The 17,802-nt window shown below is 46.5% G+C and overlaps 1 protein-coding gene across 1 annotated transcript; it reads right to left on the reverse strand.

Moving 5' to 3' along the window:
- Positions 1 to 4,319: 4,319 nt before the first annotated feature.
- CNRIP1 (cannabinoid receptor interacting protein 1) lies at positions 4,320 to 15,977 on the reverse strand. Its single transcript, XM_053380472.1, has 3 exons — positions 15,644 to 15,977; positions 11,902 to 12,046; positions 4,320 to 4,922 (listed from the first exon to the last, which is right to left on the reverse strand). The coding sequence occupies exons 1-3, from the start codon at positions 15,820 to 15,822 to the stop codon at positions 4,758 to 4,760; spliced, it is 489 nt and encodes a 162-aa protein (XP_053236447.1). The 5' UTR covers positions 15,823 to 15,977; the 3' UTR covers positions 4,320 to 4,757.
- Between the last annotated feature and the right edge of the window lie 1,825 nt (positions 15,978 to 17,802).

Below are 17,802 nucleotides of genomic sequence, written 5' to 3' on the forward strand. Positions count from 1 at the left end.
TGATATGCGGCTGCACCCAATGGTGACTTTGTGCTAGCACAAGGTGGAGTATCCAAAAAAATTCCCAGTTCCATCTCCCGCTGTCCAAGAGGTTGCTTCTGAGGACTAAGAGGTCCTCAGGAAAAGTATGGAAAGGCTGCAATAGGTAGAGGGAAGCAGGACAGAAGTGGTATTCAAAGTCTTCCTGCTTCCTGCAGTGGTAATAGGACACAGCCGTTATGTCTGGTAGCTATTGCTAGCCTTCTCCATGAATTTGACTAACCTTCTTTTAAAGCCATCCCAATTGGTAGCCATAACTACCGTATTTTTCGCTCCATAAGACGCACCTAGTTTTTAGAGGAGGAAAACAAGAAAAAAAAATATTCTGAACGAAACAGTGGATGTATGATTTTTTGGGGTTCATTCTGTGGCCACAGACATGTGATCTGATGGTGAATTTGGGGTGACCCAATGCAAAAATCCCGAGGATCCATGTGGAGCCGTGCTTTGTAACCACGTTTTTGCGCCATTGCGGCCCCACGCAACAGTGGGTGCGTGATTTTTTTGGTGCAGGCTGTAGCCATGGACATGCTGTGTGATCTGATGGTGAAGTTGGGGTGACCCAATGCAAAAATCCTGAGGATCCATGTGCTTTTACCTCCCCCCTTCCAGGCAGCCTCCCCTAGAGTCCCTTATCTCTCTTCCGATCCCACTGATCAGCTGTTTCCTTTCAACACTCCCTTCCCTCATTTGCCTTAGTGTCTTTTCCTTAGCTGGAGCAGTTTTTTGCTCTTTTTCTTCTAATTTCTCTCCTTATTGCTTTAGTCTTCCTGTTTCCCCCCTTTGCAAGTTTGCTGTCTTTACCTCCCCGCTCCCAGGCAGCCTCCTGTATCTCTAGCATCCCTTATCTCTCTCCACGATCCGCAAACGATCAGCGGCTTTGTTTCAACACCCACTTCCCTCTTTCAAAAAAAAAAAAAGGAAAAAAGAATGATCTGCTTTTTGTGTCTGGGCAATTCAGCTCTAGGGATCACACATTCACTCCATAAGACGCACAGACATTTCCCCTTACTTTTTAGGAAGAAAAAAGTGTGTTTTATGGAGCAAAAACTACAGCACTTCTTGTGAAAGGGAATTGCATAGTTTTAACTATGTGCTGTGTGAAGACGTCCTTTCTTTTGACTGCCATGAGGCTTCCAACATTCATCTTCATTGGATGGCCTTGAATTCTAGCATTATGAGAGGGACAGAGACATCTCCCTTTCCTCTTTCCCCAGACCATGGAGAATTATAAACATCTCTATCATGTCCCTTCTCGCTCCCCTTTTTGTTATGTACTGAAGTTCTCACGCTGGGCCAGCAGGGGGATACTGTAGATAGTTATGCAAATAAGGGATTGAAAGTGACGTTCAGTGATTGGATAGTTTTAGAAAATTGTTACAGTTATGTTGTACTGGAGCTCTATATAAGCGGGCTGACTGAACCTTTCAGTTCAGTTCTGTTCTGGCCTGTGAATAAACAAGAGCTGTTTGAAGAATCACTGTGTCACCTGATATGTTCACCCACAACTTAACACAAAAGCCCCAAATGTTATAACCTTTATTCTAAGGTTATCTTGCTCATTTTGGCTGTTGAAGCTCTTTTATTGTAAATTGCCCTGTGTTCGATTTTATGACAGGCAGGGGATGGGATGTAAATGCCCAAGGGTTGTATTCGATGCTGTCCATGCATGAGTGGTATGGACCTCTGCTCTTGCAAGGGTATTTCACCTCCGTCTCCCCCCATGTACCCTGAAAAATTGCTCTGGGGAGTTGGGGGGGGGTCTGGGCAGGGATCTGCAGGATGGAGAAAAGAAAGATGAAATCCCATTGCACAAGCAAGAGTCCATTTGTGAAACGTCGGATTCTCCCCGTAATAAATGAATAAAAGCACATTTGGCAACTTGTGGGGAAATGACTGGAAAAATGGAACAACTAAATAATTAAAGACTTGCTGGAGTGTTTAAAGGAGAGCTTGCCTTTGCAGCAGTGGCAGAATTGTGCTCAGTAGGGAAAAGTCCCTGGTAGGGAAAAGTCAGTGATGGGTCCCTGAACTAGAACTGAGCACAATTCTGCCACTGCTGCAAAGGCAAGCTCTCCTTTAAACACTCCAGCAACTGCTGCTAATGTGATAGTGCAATGGTAGTCCTGGGTGAACCTTCTGACAGGGAGAAACACAGTCAAAAGGCATACAGAAATGTTGGGTAAGGGCTGTCAGATTGTTCGCGTTATGAGGCCTCGTTGAGAGGGGTTTCTTCTGGTAATATGCTTTGATTACACAGCTCAGACTGTGTTGACGGCTAATGAAATTATTTATTTAGATAGATTAATGATTCTACTCTGCTGTTACAGGTTTTTGTTTTGTTTTTTTATCAACAGCATTGAAAACTACCTTTTCCTGCAGGCAGAAACAAAGCAGCTCTCAATTGTACAAGTGAAACCTACACGTAAGTGGTCATCATTATTATTTATCATCAATCCCTTTGATTGGTGCAAGACAATGGCTCGGTAGCAGACCATTTTTATAGTGGCAATCTAGTCTGCTCATAAAATTGTTTTTTAATGCCATAGTGTTGAATCTTTTGGTGTTTTAAGGACAAGCATAATTCATCAAGGGTTCATGTAGGGAATTCTAAAACTGGTTTAAAAAAACAAAAACAAAACCCTGACATGATCAATGTTATTCCTGGCAGTATTCAAGCTCATGAGGATTATTCTTTGATCTAAGATTAATAACAAGACACTTCACAACTAAACGCCACCCATCCACTTTTCCAAGTTGAGGGGATCCTATTTGCATGTGCTATGCAGATACCAAGATTTCAATCCTGCAAAGACATACATGGAGACCTCACCTTATTTTTATCATAAAACAATGGGAGGGAGGTTACCTGATTTTGTTTCCCATGCCAGTCCCACTAAAAGCAATAACCCAAAGGTTAATGGGTCTACTCTGAGTATGACACTGAGTATGGCATTGGATATCGTAGAATCATTTAAATTTACGAGTTAGAAGGGACCCAGAGGGTTTAATCATAAGCTGCTTTGGGTGGGCATTTCCCAGAAAAGTGTCCTAGAATTAAAAAAAAAGTGGCCTTTTAAAGAAAATTAATGATAAAAATAAATAAATAAATTATAAGAATGTGATGGCAAAAGAGCTTGTTTTAAAGAGGCAAGCATTGCTGATTTAGTATATTTGAAGTACAATTTGCACAAGGATACCTGTCCTTAAAAAGTTCACATATTGACACGAATGCCAATTAAGTAAAATGTGACAAAACCTAGGGAGAAAACACAGGTTTCCAGCTCCTTTATTACAAAGGTCAAAAGTTATAACAATTTCAATTATTCACATGAACGCAGCTGGTATGCACGGTTACACAGACACAAGACCATCTTTATTCCATGAGCGAAGCAACTTTCCACGTATTTTATTAGAGATAAGAATGTGCTTCTCATTTGTCACAGCTTTGTAAACAGGTTTACATAGGACATAGCACCGGAGTTCAGTCCCCTGCGCAAGTTTATGCAACTTTCCTTTTACTTTGGAAAGAGCTCCGTTGTGATTATGCTTAACCCGAAAGGCTGTCATTCAGTGCAACAGAGCTTTTGCAGCTCCAAAGTGACTAGCAGCCCAGTTTCGTTACATTTCACATACAAAAATATCACTGGTAACCTGAAAACCCAATGGGCCTGATACATGACCATTATACTGAATTACTGCATATTCAGGTATTAGCATTATACACACACACAAAACTTAAACCATGGATGTATCGTTTCACCACTCTCTTACACACTTCTCAAGAACTCCACCACTGCTGTTGACTGGAAGAGTTGTTTCAGAGACTGGGAAACAGGAAAACAACATCTCACAGGATAGGAAAGGTTTTACAAGATCCAACAATCACACTCTCCTTACCCCCTCCCCTGGAACAACCAGCTGGATTAGGGCTGTGTGACTATTAGGGCTGTGTAATTTCGTTGTCCCTGAGAGGGGGCAATGACAATAAAGATATTATTATTATTATTATTATTATTGTGGTACCAGATGTACCATCATTGGTAATTTGCATTCTTCGTGTGTGCCATGGTAGAAAGAGATTACTAGGAAGAGGTAGGTAGGTAGGCAGGTGTATTGAAGTTTATGGCACGTGGCAGGCAGGCCACATTGAAGCGCCTACTAACTAGGGTGAAGGAGCACAGTGATTTAAACAAAAAGCACAAGAAGCTGTCACCAACATATTGCAGCATGGGATAAACATAGCTAGGAGCCTTCAGATAGGGCTGCCAGATGTCCTCTTTTTCTAGGACAATGGCCTCTTTTTCATGGGTATGTAAAATGAGAGTTCGTCATAACGATCCATACTTAAAAGCAGAAGTTGGCAAATGTGTCCTCCTCTTTTGCTCTTCAAAATATGGCAACCCTACTTCGGACCTCGATGGACACACCTCCAGTGTTCATTACAGCGAAGGTGTGGGAAGAGTCAGATTGGGGAAGAGGATAAATGTCAAAATCCCAGTAACGCTGATGTTGCGCCCATGATCTGGAACACATTCACTTGGAAACAAGTCCCATCGATTTCGAAATAAGCTTATCCCCAAGTGAGTGTGTGCTTTGAAGTCTCATTTGTCAAACAAAAGCATCTATACAGAGCGCCTCTGTTAAGGCTTTGTACTGGTCTGAAGATAGGTTCACTCAACCAAGAGATTGTTCTTTCGCCTCTGCCTCACTTTGCTTCAGAAGAAGGTTTCTTTGTTGATCCACATGAGGCTGCGGGTCTCATTCGGCTTGCACTCATACTCAATGCAGGCGAAGCTGTTTCCCCACTGACAGTGGTCTCGCTTGTGGTAGTTGTAGAATTTGACTTGCCAGACTGTTTCAAAAGCACCGATGTCAGTGACCTGGAGAGAGCAAACCCAATTCACTTCTTGTTAAGAGCTAGAAAAACCATCATCATCATTATTATTACTGTTATTTTATTATAAGAATTTCATTTATAGAAGGACAGAGTGAGAAAAATAAAGAAAAAGTGAGATTGAATGTAAAAATGGAAAATAAAGTATTTTTTCTTTTTCTTAAAGAGCTGCAAAACCTGCACGACTGCAGATTCAGAGGTGAATACCCTGTAGCCTGACAAACACTAACCTAAACAACTGTATCAGAATTAACAGAGTTGCTGCACATTAAATAAAATCAGTTATTTGAAATAAAGCTTTCGCAGGACAGTGCTCGCTTAACTCTGTGGCATGAGTAGCAACACATTCCTATGCATGTCTAATCAGAAACGAAATAGATTGGAAAGAGAAGTTGCTGAATTGCAGCTTATTACCAAACTTAAGGGACGCAGGTGGCGCTGTGGGTTAAACCACAGAGCCTAGGACTTGCCGATCAGAAGGTGTGCGGTTCGAATCCCAGCGACGGGGTGAGCTCCCGTTGCTCGGTCCCTGCTCCTGCCAACCTAGCAGTTCGAAAGCACGTCAAAAGTGCAAGTAGATAAATAGGTACCGCTCTGGCGGGAAGGTAAAAGGCGATTCCATGCGCTGCTCTGGTTCGCCAGAAGCGGCTTAGTCATGCTGGCCACGTGACCCGGAAGCTGTACACCGGCTTCCTCAGCCAGTAAAGTGAGATGAGCGCCGCAACCCCAGAATCGGCCACTTCTATGACAGATACTTATGCCAAAACAAAGTCAAATCTGGCTTCATTCCGCAACAACTTATATTGGGCATGAAGATGCTTTAAAAATTGTGATAGCTGAAAAACCACACACAAAGTCACCCCTCTAGGATTCGACACCACTTACCATATGGACCTGCAGGTGGGCCAATTACCAGACTATTGTAACGGTAGACAAACCTATCCAGATACGTGGACGTTCTTAATCTCCTGTTAGTTTCCTGCTGACTGCAACTGCTTTTAAAGCATTTTGGTTAATTTTTAAACTGATTTTATCGATAATTCAGATATTTCTTATAAACCACTTGCAGGGTATGTTACAATCAAGCTGTATATACATTTTGCTAAATAATAAAGTAATAGTACATCTAAACTTTCTTACGAAAGAAAACTGAATTCTCCCAGCTGAATAGGTTACAAATTAAGGAAACTTGCATATGGGTCTCAGGCTGGCACTTGGGAGACCAGGGTTCAAATTCCTCACTCAGCCATGATGCTGACTGGGTGACCTTAGGCCAACCATAGGCTCTCAGTCTAACCTACCTGACAGTTGCTGCAAGCATAAAATGTGGCAGGGCTGAAGCTAGACTGTCACTCAGGGCAAAGACCCAGTTCAGCACCTCCCCCTACGTGTGTTTGCGCGCACGCGCACGCGCAAACACACACACACACAACTCAACACATTTGTTCATAAAGGGCATAAAAAGTAGTTAAAGGCTGGAGAAGTCTCTGCAAATAGTAGAATTGTCTGTGGCTTTCATTCAACCTTAAGTAGATCTCCTCCGAGTGTAATAGATCATTTGAGGAATTCTAAGACTGTATGACCAAAGGGAAAAATGAAAAAGTAAGAGTAAATTGAAAGGGTTTGCACAGAAGAACATGACTTTAAAATACCTGGGTGTGTTTGTCTAACTTATCCTGTTTTCCTAAGATCCTGTTGGGGGGGGTTGGGGGGCTGGGACTCCCTGTTAGCTTGATTGTCAAGCAATTATTCCCTGTTTACCTGGCTTTCTTTTTTTAATATTCTCTTTTTTTATTAAAGATTTTCTTGTTTTACAGAAGTATGTGTAATGTCTCTCGTACTTTTTCCATGTAACATTTTTACAAATCAGTTTCATTTGTTGAGACATTAGTGGTTTACCTGGCTTTTGACTCACTGAATGCTCTGTAAATGAAGGATTCAGCTGAAATTGTTACCTGTTGTCTCTAGGAGACACAGGTCCACTCCACCCGCCCCCCCTTGCTGACAGGCGGGAAGCCTGGTGCCCTTGGGAAAGGGTCAGGGGTAGAGATACTGCCTGCCCTCCCCCATTGGCTACAGCCCTGAATGGGAGCAGGAAAGTCCATGTACACAATCTTGAGCAGAGGAAAGGTAGGATATAAATGTAATAAAATATATTTTGGACTGTGACTAAGTTTTATTCAAAGTAGACGCATCAAAATTAATGAACAGGACTATGTTAAGTCCATTAATTTCAATGGGTCTACTCTCAGTAAAAGGGTGGCGCTGTGGGTTAAACCACAGAGCCTAGGACTTGCCGATCAGAAGGTCGGCGGTTCGAATCCCCGCGACGGTGGGAGCTCCTGTTGCTCGGTCCCTGCTCCTGCCAACCTAGCAGTTCGAAAGCACGTCAAAGTGCAAGTAGATAAATAGGTACCGCTCCGGCGGGAAGGTAAACGGCATTTCCGTGAGCTGCTCTGGTTCGCCAGAAGCGGCTTAGTCATGCTGGCCACATGACTCGGAAGCTGGATGCCAGCTCCCTCAGCCAATAAAGTGAGATGAGCGCCGCAACCCCAGAGTCTGGCACAACTGGTCAGGGGTCCCTTTACCTTTACCTAACTCTCAGTAAAGCCCCACCCTAACTACCATAAATCTTGTTCTATATTTCAGCTGCAATTGCCCGTGTGTCTTCTAGTACAGGACCAGCCTAATACATTTTGCTGCAAATTGCCCCTGCATTTCCCCAGTCAAGATGCACAGTAGATTAGACTGGCCTGCACCATAGACAGAAAAACTCATGAGCAAACTCTTTCCTTTCCTTTCCTTCCAGAAGTATAAATATAATAATAAACTAAACTATTCACTTCCCTTTCATGACACTACACTCCATGCTTCTACAGAACTGTGGCAAAACCACAACCCTACTGCAACCCCAATGAATTTCCACCCCTTCACCTCTTAGTTTTTTCACCTACAATTACGTCTCTTGCATTAGCATATAAAGTACAACCTGGTGCAACTGGTTGCACAAATAAAATGCACAGCAGGGGAAACCTCAGCAAGAAATTAGCTTCCTTCAAAAATACACCGAGGCAGTGACCACCAATATAGTTTTGAAATAACTTCATTTATGCCCACTGAAAATGATGACCTGTTATGACTTGGACTACTGCAATGCACTCTGTGTGGGGCTACCTTTGAAGGTGACTCACAAAATACAACTCATTCAGAATTTGGCTGGTGACTGGGAGCAGCCACTAGGACCATGCAACAGTAGTCTTAAAGGATCTACACTGCCTTCCTGTACGTTTCCGAGCACAATTCAAAGTGTTGGTGCTAACCTTTAAAGCCATAAATGGCCTTGGCCCAGTATACCTGAAGGAGCATCTCCACCCCCATCGTCCAGCCTGGACACTGAGGTCCAGCTCCGAGGGTCTTATGGTGGTTCCCCCACTTTGAGAAGTGAAGTTACAGGGCATCAGGCAAAGGACCTTCTTGGTAGTGGCGCTGACCCTTTGGAATGCCCTCTCATCAGATATCAAGGAGATATAATAGTATACAGCTATTAGAAGACATCTGATGGCAGCTCTGTTTGGGAAAGTGTTTAATGGATGATGTTTCGTTATGTTTTCTATATTCTGTTGGAAGCTGTCCAGAACGGCTGGAGCAATCCAGTCAGATGGGTGGGGTATAAGTAATAAACCATTATTATTGTTCTTATTATGGTGATGATTAGGCCAGGAGCACTGGAAAACAGAAACTGTAAATCACAACTGACAAAGACTTGTTGCAGCTACAGTCGACTTGCTTAAATCAAAAGGTCTTGAAAGATGGGGAGGACAGAGAGAGAATTGAAAGCAGTTGGTCATGTTATTACTGACAGCTAATCTTTGTCAAGTGCCTTCATTCCAGTGATCAAGAGCTGACCTTTGCTCATCTAAATGCATCTAAGATTTTCCAGACCAGTGATTATTGTGAGCAAATTCCATGATGACTTTTCAGCCTAGTCAGAATCAGAAGCTTCGGAGTCTCACCTAACAGACATGAAGGGGGGGGGGCTTGCTTGTTATTAGATTATATAGTGGCCCCAGGGTACGCTTCTGACAGAATAACAGGAGAGAGAGATCTCTGTCCCAAGGAACTTACAAATGAAATTAGCAACTGTTAGCCTCACAAGAAGAGAATGGTAGAAAAGGGGAGGCAAGGGTTAATCAGGATGCACATGACTTTGCCCACATTTCCAACTGTAAAACCTATGAGCTGAACCTATACACTGCTTGATGGTAAAAATAAAATAAAATCTCAAAGCAGTTTACAAAAGATAAAACAGCAGAATCGAGAAAAAATTGCAACTACCATATTGACCCGAATATAAGCCTCACCTGAGTATAAGCCACATGTTTAAAATTGGAGGTGGGGGGGGGGGAGAAAAAAAAAGAAAAAAACCCCAAATATAAGCCACTCCATTCCTCGCTGCTTCTGGCTGCATACAGGAGGGGGGGCGTGCTGCGTTTCCGTCGCCCTTTCCCCTTCCTCGCTTTCTCCCTTCCCAGCCTTGGGGGAAGAGGATGGGGGGGCTACATGCGGGGAGGGGCCCCACTTTGCTGCGCTCCTGCTGCTGTTTGCCCTGTGCTCCTGGCCACATACCGTAAGGTCACAAATATAAGCCGCACTTCAACTTTTCACGGTTGGAATTTGGGGGGGGGGGAGTGAGGCTTATATTCAGGTCAATATGGTAATACAGATTAAAATTAACAAAACTTTTAAAGCATCTGGGTCGGATTGTCTAAACAGGAATGTTTTTAGCAGGTGCCAAAATGACTGCTGTGAAGGTTCTCAATAGGCGGGGAGTTCCAAAGTGCAAACGCTGCCGCACCGAATGTCTGAGTTGCACGATAAGCCTCCCACTGACAGCATAAACCAGGGACCTCTGAGCTTTTTGTACCCGGAGGCACATTTGGAAATTTAAGAACTGTCACAGGCGCACAGAACACCCATTGCTCTCCTCCAGCCCAGGCAGGCAAAGCACCTATACTCCCCAAAAATAAGAACATAGATAAAACAGGCAACCAAACCTCTCCCAAAGCCCACAGCTTTAAAAAATGGAAGGAGCAAAGGGCCTTGGTGGAGACAGTAGAAGATATCTGAAGATGCTGTGGTGGTGCCCACGGGTGCCACGTTGGGGAACCCAGGCTGAAGATGAGTGACGGAATAATTGCTTAGGCATGCCAGAGATGTTTGCAATCGGAACATCTGTTCATAGGAGATTTTCAGGGATCTTACGTAACAGCTAGGCTTTCAGCTCCTGTGCAAGGCAGCAATGCGATGCTTATTTGAGCCCAACTCCCAAACCATGATGTTTCTGCCACTACAGATACGTTAAAATCGGTCCAAAGGCTGGAACTCTGCCGTGTCCTCTGCTCTCAGGCTTGGCAGGTCAGCGTTCTTCCTGCAGAGGTGCATCCTGTGCCTTTAGCACAAAACTGCAGAAAGCAATCCTGCCAGGAAGGAGAACCTAGACTTGCAAAGTACTGGTTTTTACATGTCTCCTGCCTGTGTGAGTTTATCACCACACATGGCAGCTGTTCCATTCTCCTGGTCTTACTGTGCAGGCTGCTCAGCAATCATCATGGTTTATATGCTTTCACCTTACAGTTTGTGGCTATCTGATGCAGTGGGCCAGGAATCCTGCCCCCAACACCCTCCTTTTCCACTGAAATGCAAAGCCCAGTTCTGAAAGGTGGTCTCCGTTTCACAGTTATAAGAATGCAAGGCTTATGAAATGCAGAAGCTCTTAACAGAGAAGAAGGAAAATAAGTGATCTTATAAAGGTGTTCACAGCTAACAGAGATGCAGATGGCTTGCAAAATGGAAAGGGCTTTACTCTGGAGTATTGTGGGTATCACAGCCAAATATAATAGATGATATAAATAACAAACAACACCTTAGAGCTGATGTGTTGACAGCGGGTGCAATAAACTGAAAAATGCAACTCAGAGGGATTAAATAACTTAAAGGGGCACAGTTTGGCCAGATTTGGTAGCTTTTGCTATGTGTCTATATGGCAGAGATTGCTCTTTCAGTGGGGTGAGATGGGTGAACATAAATCCTACACAGGTTAAAGGTAAAGGGTCCCCTGACCGTTAGGTCCAGTCATGGCCGACTCTGGAGTTGCGGTGCTCACCTCGCTTTATTGGCTGAGGGAGTCGGCGTACAGCTTCCGGGTCATGTGGCCAGAAGGACTATGGCGCTTCTGGTGAACCAGAGCAGCGCACGGAAACACCGTTTACCTTCCCGCTGGAGCGGTACGTATTTATCTACTTGCACTTTGACGTGCTTTCGAACTGCTAGGTTGGCAGGAGCAGGGACCGAGCAACGGGAGCTCACCCTGTCGTGGGGATTCGAACCGCCGACCTTCTGATCGGCAAGGGGAAAGGAAAAGCTATATTCCTGTGCTCTGGATTCAAGAACCCTGAATGGAGTCTCCCAATAAAGATAAAGAGATGATGGAAAACATGGGAAATGCTAGCATGTTAATGGTCAGCCACAGCTAATTCTGAGTGTTTTAGCCAAGGAGGCAAATCTTTAAACTAATGCCCAAGCCAGAAGAAGCCAACCTGGTTCCCTCTAGAAAATGTGGGACTCCTGTCAGTCCCAGCCTGCATTGTGCTTGCCGCTGAATGGTCCAGTTTTGCTGCAAGAATATGTCTAGTCACGGATGACCACATGTCGCTCCTTAAACCTCAGGTGAACTGGAGCGATGAATGGGTCAGCTAAGGTCATGGGCTCTGCAGAGTAATGGCCAGTCGGCCTTTGGAGGTTTACGCTGTCACAGATGCTTAAAAAGATAGAAGTCCAAGGTGGAGGGGAATTACAACAGACAGTGCTATGTTCTTAAGTGCAATACCTTTTAAACAGACCAGAATGCACTGCCCGTGCCCAGGCAACATCACTTATGCTACCCCACCCCCAAAAACACACACTACCTGTATGTTGATTTGTATGGGTTGTCTCTCGCCACTTTTAGTGTGAGTTACGCCTTCTGTATCGTAGATTCCAGTGTAGGTAACAGCTTGGGGGTCTCTCGACTTCTCTTCCAGGGGGAATGTTACTCCTCCTATACCCATAGTCCTGAAAGAGTAGTTAATATTCTTAGCAAGCCTCTCTTCCTAACGTGGAGAGAGAAAGTAAGGTTTACAAGCAAACATCTGCCATGATTATAACCAGCTCCCTTTAGTTTTCTGTCCATATATCAGAATGTAACAGAGAAGGGAAGGCAGAACAAATGCCATGCCACTGTCATTCATGACGGGCGCGCGGGGGAGGGGGTGGACATACAATGGACAGATACTCTCAAGAAACCAAGAAGTATTCAGTTCCACCACTTTCTGTTCAGGAGGCCATCAAAGAAGATGTGCCCCCTCCACGTGAGGTCCAGAGGGTGGCAACACAAGAACAGGCCTTTTCTGCAGTGGCTCCCTGTTTGTGGAATGCTCTCTCTGTTTGTGGAATGCTCTCCCTGTTTGTGGAATGCTCTCCCTGTTTGTGGAATGCTCTCCCTGTTTGTGGAATGCTCTCCCTGTTTGTGGAATGCTCTCTCTGTTTGTGGAATGCTCTCCCTGTTTGTGGAATGCTCTCCCTGTTTGTGGAATGCTCTCTCTGTTTGTGGAATGCTCTCCCTGTTTGTGGAATGCTCTCCCTGTTTGTGGAATGCTCTCTCTGTTTGTGGAATGCTCTCCCTGTTTGTGGAATGCTCTCTCTGTTTGTGGAATGCTCTCCCTGTTTGTGGAATGCTCTCCCTGTTTGTGGAATGCTCTCCCTGTTTGTAGAATGCTCTCCCTGTTTGTGGAATGCTCTCTCTGTTTGTGGAATGCTCTCCCTGTTTGTGGAATGCTCTCTCTGTTTGTGGAATGCTCTCCCTGTTTGTGGAATGCTCTCCCTGTTTGTGGAATGCTCTCCCTGTTTGTGGAATGCTCTCCCTGTTTGTAGAATGCTCTCCCTGTTTGTGGAATGCTCTCCCTGTTTGTGGAATGCTTGCCTGTTACCTTCATTACACATCTTTAGGCTCCCAGGCCTTTGAATGATTCACATTCTATGTCCTTTTAAATGTCCCTGTGGGAGAGAGGGTTATGGGTTTGTTTTGCTTTTTGCATTTTCATTTTGTATTTTATGCTGTGAACTGCCCTGAGATAAATAATCATACGCTCTCCACCCCAAGGGATGCCCTAAAAATATGCTGGCGACTCTTTTTGCAGATATCTGTCTATGTCATATACCTGCAATTCAAAACAATTTGATTATGTGCCACTAATCTCAATGAGTACAAATGAGTAATAAGTCGAACAGTTTGAACAGAAACGCTACAAAAGAAGAAAAGTGGGCTGTAACAAGGAGAAATTGGAGGGGTTTGTTTTAAAACCTGCCTTTTATGACTCAGAAGAAGATACCTCTGTGTTGGTCCTATGGGAGCCTCAGAACATAGCAAACTGTTTTATATCAAGGCAGACCATTAGTTGAGCTAGCTCAGTATCGTCTGCAGAGATTGGTAGTGACTCTCCAGGATTTCAGGCAGAGGATTTCCCCAGCCCTGCCTGGAGATTATTGGGACTGAACCTGGGACCTAGGGCAGACTGAGCTATAACCCCTCCCTTAGAGACAGCCAGCTCAGCTACCAACACTTCAAAAATGGAGCTATGGTGTCAGGGACATAGGAAGGGGGGGCGGTCCACTCCAGGTGTCACCCTGGGTTTGTGTGTGACAAAATCCCCCCTGGGCGGATTGCCACCACACTGATTGCACCCCTGGGTGCGCCGCTGCTGTGCCGCTGCCCCCCCAGCAGATGACTGCCGTGCTGATCACCCCGCCCCTGAGTGCACGACATGTGCGCCGCTCCAGGTGCCCAAGTGGCTAGCTCCGCCGCTGTATGGTGTCTGGACAGTTCCTTCAATGTTTCTAAGTAAATAGAACAGGATCTATTATTCAGATTACGTCCATCAGGTATATCTATTTTGGAGCTGGGAAGTGTATTGCGTCAAGTGAGGTTTATGGCCTTGGTTCAAAGAGAGCACAGTGCAAAACGTGTGTCTGGTGCAAACACCATTCCTTGCTTTGAAAGGGAGGAAAACAAGCAAGGAGTTTGTCAGTCCTTAGATAAAACATGTGATCATGTGTATACACATTTAAACTCACTTAGGAGCACAGCACCACCATGGCTTCAGGAATGAAATGGACCTTCTGCCGCCTGATGCTACTCAGAAGCAATTCATATTTAATTCAATGGGTTCTGCTTCCAGCTACAGTGGCAGACTTTGGGCTTTCAAATTTCAGCAGCACCCTGTGCAACTCCAAAATTCGGTGGCCTCTTGCCTTCCGTTCCAAGTCATTGTTGCGACGCCCCCTGCAGCACCCTCTTGGCTCAGCACCAGTAACACTCCCCTAGATCCAACTCTGCCAGGTAAGTGGGGAAAGGTTTGCAACTTCACTTGGGAATAAGCTCCATTTCACTGTATAAAAGGTAATACCTTCTTAAAGTAAAAGGACAGGAAAGGGGGGGACCTCAGACTTTGGGGGCCCATTAGCTTGCTGCATTTTACCTTGCTTATTCAGTGAGTTAGTTCTTAAATTTGTACACTGCCCTTCATCCAAAGATCACAGGGCAGTTCACAAGAAAACGAGAAGGCAAAATGAAACAAAAACAACCCAGTAACCCCAACCTCCCCTCCATTTAAAAGGGCACAGAATGCTAGTCAAAGGCCTGGTTATAGACAAACATTTTCGCATTGCACAAACGGGGAGCCACCCTCCCGGCCTTTCAAGGAGGGGGCAAAGAAGAAGGGCCTCAGATGATGATGACAGCAGGGTCTGGGTTGGAGAGAGACTTCTTTGGAAACTGCGGCATTTATTGCTTTAAGGTCCTGATTTTAATGGATTTGTCTTTGACATTACCCTAATACCCCCCCAAACCCCGTTTGAATGGAAGGCAGAAAATGAATGTTTTAAATAAATGTCTCGCTGGCAACCGCGCGCCCCTGACAAATTCCGAAGTAAAGGATGCTGCAGAGACCAGGATCAGTCCCCTGGCGGTCCAGGAGTCAACCCTAGGACCATTTGCTGCTGCTGCTGCCTCCTCACCACCTGCAACTCTGCAGGAGGTCACCGGGCGGGGGGCGGGCGGTGTCCCCTGATTCCAGAAGCCCTGGATCCGCCCTGCTTCCAAGACACCCCTAGAGGATGCGCGCAGGAGGGGAGGCCGGTTACATAAGCAAAGCCGGAGCGAGGACGCCGGGCAGATCCGCTCCATTGTTCCCCCCATCCCCTAGGCATCGCCCTCCTCCCGGTCTCCAGCGCCGCACCTCGCCGGGCCTTCGAGCCGAGCCTCTCCAGCCCTTCCCTGCAACCGCACCGGCCCTTTTCTGCTGGCAGGGAGCGGGGCGTTTGCCTGCAAGGCTGGCCTTCGCGAGCAGGCTGCTCGGCGCTTTATTCCTCGGGCGCAAGGCAGCAAGGGGGCTCGTTTCCTTTTTTTGCCCAGGTCCCGTTGGCGCTGCGGGTCCAGCTGGCCGCTGTGCGGGATCAGGACGCAGAGATACCGAAGGGGAAGGATAAGAATGGGGATAAAGATGGAAGCCTGTCCCTTTGCCAGGGAACAAATCTGGGCGGGCGGGCGCGCTGCAAGACGCAGAAGCTGCTCTGGGGAGGGAAAGGTGAGGAAGGCAGGTAGGTCCCACTTACGTGGCCTGGATGGCCCCGGGCTTAATGGCCACCTCGACTTTGTACTTGGCCCCCGTGAGCAGCTTGATGGTCCGGTTCTGCCCGAACCTCTGGCCGTCCACCTTGAAGTAGACGGGCCCGTCGTTGGGCTGGATCTTGAGCGAGATCTTGATCCGCACCACGGTGGGCACCTCGGCCATGGCTGCGTCTTTGCGCGCCGCTCCTTCGGCGAGGATGGAGGCGCGGGAGAAGGAGGGCAGGCTCTCCGCCCGGATCCCCCTCGCCACGAATGACGACGGAGGCCCGCTACACCCCCACCCCACCCCCCTCCCGCGCGGGTGCGCGCTCGGGTGCGGACGGAAGGAGCGGCGGGGCGGGCGGAGCGCGCGCGCGCGCCGCTGGGTCTGTGCGCAAAGCGAGGCGCGGAAGTTAATCCCCGCTGGCCTGATTCTGGGCCGCCCCCGGGCCAAGCCGGGCGCCTCCCCGCGGACTCGGTCAGACGCGGCCAGAGGAGAAGGGAAACCCCCCGAGCTATTCTTTTTTACGAAAATCAGGGCGAAGAGGGGCTCTGGCTCGGATTTAATCGCTCCGGGTGGAAACAGCTGTCTGCCGAGCATCTTCTCTGGGGGGGGGGCACCACGAAGAAGCTGGGCTTTGGGTGCCGTGGATTGATAGTTGGAAGGGACCCCGAGGGTCATCTAGTCCAATCCCCTGCAAGGCAGGAATCTCAACAAGAGAGGCGGACTTTGGGAATATGGTGCCCTGAGGGAGGACAAAAGATGGCGCCCCCTCCCTAGATATTTCTGATTTTCAACAATGCATTTTTGTACAGTTGCTTTCTTAGGGTCTTCTCAGTAGGTGCCCAAATAAATACAGTGGTATCTCGGGTTACATACGCTTTAGGTTACAGACTCCACTAACCCAGAAATAGTACCTCAGGTTAAGAACTTTGCTTCAAGATGAGAACAGAAATTGTGCTCCAGCGGCGTGGCGGCAGCAGGAGGCCCCATTAGCTAAAGTGGTGCTTCAGGTTAAGAAAAGTTTCAGGTTAAGAACGGACCTCCGGAACGAATTAAGTACTTAACCTGATGTACCACTGTATAGGTTTTATTATGATCTTCCATACTTGCTGGACGGGTTTTGATGCTGGGCGTCATCCATGTTACCTCTCTCCTTAGGTCCCAGCAAGGTAGTGAGGTCCAGGTGTCTGAAGTTGGTGGTGATAGACTGGATGAGGCCTAACAAACTGAAAGTTAATTCAGATTGGTTGGTGGGAAGCAATCTGGTTGATCTAGGATCAAATGCTGAGCCTATTCTGGATCGGGTTTCACACACCCATCCTTGAAAGAGAAGATTTGCACCTTGAAGGTGCTTGTGAGTTTGGCTATTACAGGATGAACCAAAGGTGGTAGCAGCCAGTAGTTTTGCTTACTACACCAGTTGAACAAACTTCTAGCCACAGAGATGCAGACCACAGGGACCTCAAAATTAGACTACTGCAATGCATTCCACATGGGGCTGCCTTGGAAGAGTGGTCAGGATGCGCAACTTGTCCAAAATATGACAACAAGGTTCTCGATGGGCTTCTAGTTTGTATCACGTCTCACACATCGGAATCGCTTACTGGCTTGTGTCCGGGCCTTATTGAAAGTGCTGTTTTGACTTTCAGAGCCTGAAATGTTCTGGAACCAAGCTATTGGGGGAAAGGGTGTCTTCTTACATATTCCCCTACTAACACCATCTTGGGTCACTTACTTTGCTGACCCATGGACAGTGAGAGCCACATCACAGGCTTTCTCTGTAGGATTCCTTTTGCAGGAGGATACATCTGGTTGACCCTTGTGAGTTTTTGGAGGGCAGCCAAAGCTTTCACATTTAGGTAAGCTTTCATACTGCTGGACAAGAAGAGCCAGTGTGGTGTAGTGGCTAAGAGTGGTGGACTTGTAATCTGGTGAACCGGGTTCGCTTCCCCACTCCTCCACATGCAGCTGCTGGGTGACCTTGGGCCAGTCACACTTCTTTGAAGTCTCTCAGCCCCACTCACCTCACAGAGTGTTTGTTGTGGGGGAGGAAGGGAAAGGAGATTGTTAGCTGCTTTGAGACTCCTTAGGGTAGTGATAAAGCGGGATATCAAATCCAAACTCTTCTTCTTCTTCTTCTTTTTGTCTTGTTTTATCTTG

This window comes from Podarcis raffonei, chromosome 3 (assembly GCF_027172205.1).
Source record: "Podarcis raffonei isolate rPodRaf1 chromosome 3, rPodRaf1.pri, whole genome shotgun sequence".
Classification (NCBI taxonomy): Eukaryota; Metazoa; Chordata; class Lepidosauria; order Squamata; family Lacertidae; genus Podarcis; species Podarcis raffonei.